This window comes from Archocentrus centrarchus, chromosome 19 (assembly GCF_007364275.1).
Source record: "Archocentrus centrarchus isolate MPI-CPG fArcCen1 chromosome 19, fArcCen1, whole genome shotgun sequence".
Taxonomy (NCBI): domain Eukaryota; kingdom Metazoa; phylum Chordata; class Actinopteri; order Cichliformes; family Cichlidae; genus Archocentrus; species Archocentrus centrarchus.
In genome coordinates, this window is record NC_044364.1 from 3,337,935 (window position 1) to 3,344,477 (window position 6,543).

A 6,543-nucleotide genomic window follows, 5' to 3' on the forward strand; every position below is an offset into this window, starting at 1 on the left:
CTGGGGGGGGGGGGGGGGGGGGGGGCAAAGTGGGTCTGCAAGGAAAGAGAAGAAGAGGAGAAAGAAGAGGAAGGTAAGCGTTTGCTTCGGCTTCCATTATTTGACAGACGCATCACAGAGACGAGCAACAAATGTGAAAAGCCCGCCTCGCTGATGGACGGAGTAAGAGAGTGAAACGGAAAGAAAACACAAATTGGTAGCATATTTTGGACAAATCCTTGACTGCAAGTGGTTTATGAGGCTTCCAGTGATGCTGTTTCAATGTGATGACAAACACCTAGCCTGGCCAGGTGTCCTCCCTCACTGTTCTGGGCTGTGTAATCCTCTGCTTAAATCAGTGTGAGCAAAGGATAGAGAGCACTGGACCAGTTCCCAAACTCCCCTCCTCCTCCCCCATCTTGGCACAACATCCAACTCCCCGCCAGAGAGGAGACACCTACGGGAGTCCTGTGGAAGTGTGTGTGTGCGTGTGTGTGTGTGTGTGTGTGTGTGTGTGTGCGTGCGTGCTGCTTACACAATCTCACTCACACACACACACAAAAGCTCTCACTCTTTATCATACACAGATTCTGCAGGAATCATTAGCAAAACCTGCAGAGGGAATTTCACACAGGCAATGTGCTGGGCAAAACATCACTCAGAGCGTGCACCCCAGGGGTCTTCAATTAGACCTTAAATACCTCAGCGAGCATCCAGGGGTCCTAATTACCCTCAGACTGTTGAAAATGGCCGCAGGCCGCCTGAGGCCGAGGGCTTAGTGAGGATATGTGTGTTTAGAATAGATTCTGGCCCTGAGATCAGTCAGGTTTTCCTGTGTTGTTGGTCTACAGCGTCAGACAGAGGAAGCAGTCTTTGTGCATCGGAGTTGGCTGCTGCTGCTGCTGGTGTGCTGTGGATGTATTTATAGCAAGAGAGAGACAGAGAGAGACTACTGCAGGATTAATTCTCGAACCACAGAGCACAGAGAGAAACCTGGGGTGGAGAGGCTGCTGCAGAGGAGGGCCACAGATCGAGAGAGGAAGAGTTAAAAATATAGCTAAAGATCCATCTGCTCTCTCCGATGCAAAGCATCAGTGTACGCACTGATTCACACACCGCAATGCACACAGACACACACGGATCGATCGCAGTAACGTTACACTGCATTACAAAAGCAGTGACCTTTTCCTAAATCGGTACAAATACACATTAAAGGGCAAACGAGAAGGCCGAGAACACCTAAATACAATCTTTGGAGGCCGAGGGACGCCTGTGCACACACATGCAGAGGGACGGTCAATCATCATCGCAAATCACCCAGCAGTCCTTTCAACACTTTAAAATCCATACGGCAAAACAGATCCATCAAACCGCACAGCTCATAAAAAAGGAAAGAGTCAGTCGCCAGCAGGACAAATAAGAAAACTGCCAAACACACAAACGATCTCGAAATCCCACAAAACCTTCAGATTTCGGGGAAGAGACCACTCACATTCACATCCGGACTGTGGACTGTCTGAGCAGCTTCCATGTGCAAGTCAGCTTTTAGGATGTGGTGCTGGGCACACGATGCATCTGTAGGAAACAGGTTAAAACCATAAACCAAATCCACAGGTGTGACACTTCACCGAAGAAAATTAGCTGTTTTGATGATTTTGATTTGTTCAGGTCGACCACTAAGTCAACCTGTTACCCTTCCACTTGCTATTTAAGCTGCTTTAGCCTGGTCACCTGGTCCTTATACATAATCACCATCATATCCGTTGTTACTGGTCCTTGTTGTTGCTGTATAGACCAGAGCCATGGCAGCAAAGAGAAATGACTGCAGTCTTTTATGACTATAGTTTGATGCCCGTTTCAGACACAGAAGCGGTTAGCAAGCGCTATCCACAAACTGCAGCAAACAATAAAAAACATACCTAATTATCAGCGCTAAGTACAAGATTACACTAATGAAAAACCAGGATTTCATTCACCCAAACTCTTGAATGGTCTGTGCCTCACAGCAAGCCGTACTGTTTGTTATAGAAGTCCGTTAAAAAAAAACTCCAAGAGGCAACAATACCAAAAAACACAGTAAAGAGGTTCAGTGGTGTGAACTGTCTAAAAACTGCTTACTGTCATTTTTATGTCAGGCGTTGGGCATTATGGGAGCGTATGAGGACTGACTTCATTTTGTAGCCAGCCTCAAGTGGTCACTGGAGCAACTGCACATTGCCTGGCACATTTTACAGCCTCATAGGTCACACTCAGTTGCACTATTTTATTTTTAAATATAGCGTGATGAAGAGCTGAAATACTAAAACATCTGTTCTTTGTTTCGCTGGCACAAAGAGGGTGTAAATAACAAAAAGAAAAGAAAAGAAAAAACCCAACTGGGATTTCTTAAACCTCACAATTGGCAAAACTTCGAGCAGAGTATAGAATAATATTGCGAAACTCTAATTTTCCCCCAACTAAAAAGCATCAATCTCAGATAAAATCCAAAGACCCTGAGTTTGGATTCATTTTTTTATCAAATAAGAATGCGTCGCTTTAATGTGGAGGTCTCAGTGGGAGGTCAATGAAAAGTAAATGTTTGAGAACCCGTGACTTGGATAATAGTATCAAGGATCTCCAGTGCTCCCTGTGGAGCCACTGAGGACTCTTGTGCCCCCGCTGCAAAAAAAAAAAAGTCTATTTGTAAGCCCTTTTAAAGATTTGACATTTACAGACATGGAAATTAGCTGTGATCTCTGGGAGATGGAGACAAAAAAAGAGAGGAAAACAAAGATGAAACCAAGGACGAAAGAAGGAAACTGTGGAGAGGTGGGGATGAAAGAGTGCAAACAAGTGCGAGCAGCAACGTCGCGGGCAGCGTTCCTGGGAGAGGAGGAGGACAGGCTGCCTCTGCGTCTCAATTAAAACAGTGACAAATTAGGAGGGGGGGTGGGTGCTGGGATGAAAAGCAACAGACAAGGCAGAAGAGACGGATGGAGGGAGGATGGAAGGGGGCGTAGGAGGGAGGCAGCAGACAGGGACGGAAGGAACAGAGGTAATCCGAATCAGCACGCACAAGAAACAACAGAGGCTGCCTGAAAGCTCCTGAGCAGAGCAGACAGGGAAACATTCATTCCCAGAGCCCATTCAAATCCAGCCACGCACATGCATGCTGCCTAAAGCCTAAGAGGCAGAGACAGCAAGTGGAGGACAGAAAAGAACCTCTAGAGCCTCCTCTCTCTTCCCCCTCCTGCTCCTTGCTAGCGGGAGAGCGGAATCAGAGCAGGTCTGTCCATTTATGAATCAATAAAACACTTCAGTGGCAGGAAGGGTTCAATAAGGCTCTGTGACATGAATAGACTCCACCCCTCCGCCGCTATTCACCCCAAGGACGGGCCACAGCTCGATAAACAGCCACTCCAGGTGTGTATCAATAAACTCATTAGAACCTGCACACTTCTCCACCCCGCCACACACACACACACACACCACCAACAACTGTAAGAACCAGTCATGTGGGGGTCGATGGATATTTCATCCCTGGCACTTGTTATTAATAATCAATGGAAGAAAACACAGGAATCAGAGCACAATTTGGGAACACAAAAGATGGATGCACACACACACACACACACACACACACACACACACACACACACACACACACACACACACACACACACACACACACACACACACACACACACACACACAGAGAGATGTCCAGTCAGGTGTGTGTGGATGCAGTTCCACTGGGACCAACACACACATCTGAGTCACAAAAATAAATGTGATGCTTTGTTTTTGTGCAAATCAGGCCATGAAGCTTATTCACTCGACATATCAACCTAAATGCGCGCGCACACACACACACACACACACACACACACACCCTAATAAATGTGATATGTCTACCATATCTTTACTTGGTTAGTCTTTTGGTCACTGGATAAGCCTTGAGGTCTGCTGGAAAAGGATGCACAATCAAGCAGGTGTTTCTTACCTGCCACAGGTGAATGCGCGCATGTGCAGACTCCAGACGCATAAGTTAAAAGAAAAAAAAAAAGGATATGGGTTGCAGACCATTTTGAGGCACCAGCTCCGGGGCCGAGTGGTTTGTTTCAGGTAGAAGAAGACCACGGGGGCCAGGGTGGGGTAGGGCAGGCTTTCCCCGCCGTTCGCCGACATTTCCTCCCCGGCTGCAGAGATCCCGTCCGGAGCCGGGGACGCCGGCTCCACCACCACCTCGCCGCGCTCCCCGCCTGCTGTCCCGAGCCCGGACAGGTCGTTGAGCCGGATGAAAGTCCTCGGCAGAGAGGAGCGACCGTCCGAGCCCCCGGCGTCGGGGCCCCCGGCGAGATTTCCCCCATCCTCGGCCATCATTCACCTCCTGCAAGCAATGGGGTCGATCACAGACTTATGATTACATATATTAGTCAGAGGAGTGCGCACAATGAGCGCAAACACAATAGTGTTCAGGAAAATATTGATTGAAATCTGCTCATTTATTTAAAAAAAAAATGTACCAACTTTGCCTACAGTGAAAAAACACCCTGCTGCTCATATGCGCACAATTAAATACATAATGAAAGACACGCAACAGTATGGAACAGCTAGGTGGAGGGGAGGTTATTTTAGGAAAAATGCACACATATTATCGAAATGATTGCACAGGATTGTTTTTAATGAAATGTTATTACAGAACCCGCTTTACTGCGATGGATTCAGTTCAGCTGAATGAATATTTTCTGTCCAAAACTGGAAAATAGAATTGAGCTTCTAATGTGCCTCCAAAAATTCAAGCGGGGCTCACATTCCTTTCCATCAAAAACAAAGCCAAAATCTTGCAACAATAGCCTGCCGTTTGTTATTATTCGTTTCCAAACTTCAGTAGCATCACTGATCTACCAACAACGCATTCCTCTGAGGTCCTGTCGAGCGGTTATTTTTCTAGAAGAGTGAGAGGAGCATCTTTCCGTTCGATTTATTACCTGTAATGGACTCGGTAGATGTGCCCAAAGCGCGCTCAGTCATCGCATGATCAGTTTTTGTCGTGGCTATAAAGTCCACACCAGCCTGAAGGAAAGAAAAACGAATGAGAGACGAGGAAGGGAGAGATACAGAGGAGGAGAGGGGGAGAAAGAGGAGAGGGTCTTGTGGCTTTGGTGCGTCCAGCGGACCGTATAGTTTCCAGGTGGTGCGCTGCTGCTCGGGTCCGTCTCAGACGCCGTGCGCCCGGGGCCCGGTCTCCGGTGTCCAAGAAGCTTCTCCAAGGACCTCACCGATACTTCATAATCCTGCCCTTGTAAGAATTTAAATTGCAGCAGCGAGTGTTTTCCCTACTTTAAATTACCGACGCCGCGCACAAACTTCTTTCTGATCCCCTCCTCCTCCACAGCGCTGATGGGCAAACCCAAAAAAGGGAGAAATCAAACTGATGCTCGATTCGTTTCCCCCGCGTTTCCTCCGCTCTGTTTTATTTTTCCTCATTTAAATTAAGAATCCAAATACTTTTCGTTGCATCCACAGGCGGTTTTGTTTCAGCGCATATCCCGCAACAGAGTTTTACAGATCCACGGAGATGCCGCCGCGCATCCTGAGCGCAGACAGGCGTCAAAGCCTTTGATATTTCCTAAATATCACAGACACCTCCCCTCTCCATTGTTGCGCACATGAAAGACCGGGCGCTCTCACTCTGGTCTCCTTCACACTGTATTCGCTCGGTTCCGTCCATCAGCGAAGCTCACACAGCTGGATGGGAGATCCTAACTTCTCACCGCCCGCCCAACGAGCGCGCACTCTGCGCCAATCACAGCGGGGCCTGACTCGGCGGTCGCTGCCCACTGGATGAGCTGGAAGTCGATTAACTCGCACAGGCGAGAGGCGGGGCGAAACAGCTGGAATCTTAATATCAATTGTAAACCAATGAGAAGCAAGGGAGTGATGGCATCTGCTGTGTGATTGGCGCAGGGCTTTATTATGGGGAATTTTAATGGGAAAAGTTACCACATGGTGCAATGTGACTCCAACTGACTGAACACCTAGGGATGTATGTAATGGACTTGTTGCCTCTGATCGAGTGCGTGGATCCTGGTTATACAGACAGCAAACGTGATTATTTAGTGTAAAATAAATCTTCTTTAAAAAGCTTATGTATTTATTTCTAAGAGTTGCATAACCGTATGAAATCTATAATTTTGCACAATGAAAATGATCGAAATTACCAGGTTCTACCTGTTTTTTTTTTTTTGTTGTTTTTTTTGTTTGTTTTGGTACAAAAATTAAGAATAATTAAATATTAATTAGATTATTAATGAGATTATGTTTGGCACCCACAGTCCAGTGCATGCTGACGGCCACTAGGGGAAGATCTTTCCCCAGGCCGTACTCACACAAACACACACACAGAAACACACTCTGAGTTCCTGATTTAAAAGGTAATGCAGCCTGAGGCTCAGCTCAGAGTTTCACACTGTAGTTACAAAGTGAGTCACTAAAATTTAAAGAAAACTTACAAAGCTAAAATAAATGTTTAGTGTTAAGTATTTTAGTCCTAAAAACAGAACTAGAATGGATTTTTCTGTC

General features: G+C 46.7%; 1 protein-coding gene across 1 annotated transcript in view; it reads right to left on the minus strand.

The window, feature by feature from the left end:
• cacna1g (calcium channel, voltage-dependent, T type, alpha 1G subunit) overlaps window positions 1-4,341 on the minus strand; it is a 304,885-nt gene extending 300,544 nt beyond the window's left edge. Inside the window, 1 exon segment of the mRNA XM_030755883.1 lies at window positions 4,031-4,341. Coding sequence (XP_030611743.1) covers window positions 4,031-4,341 — 311 coding nt within the window.
• Window positions 4,342-6,543: the final 2,202 nt, after the last annotated feature.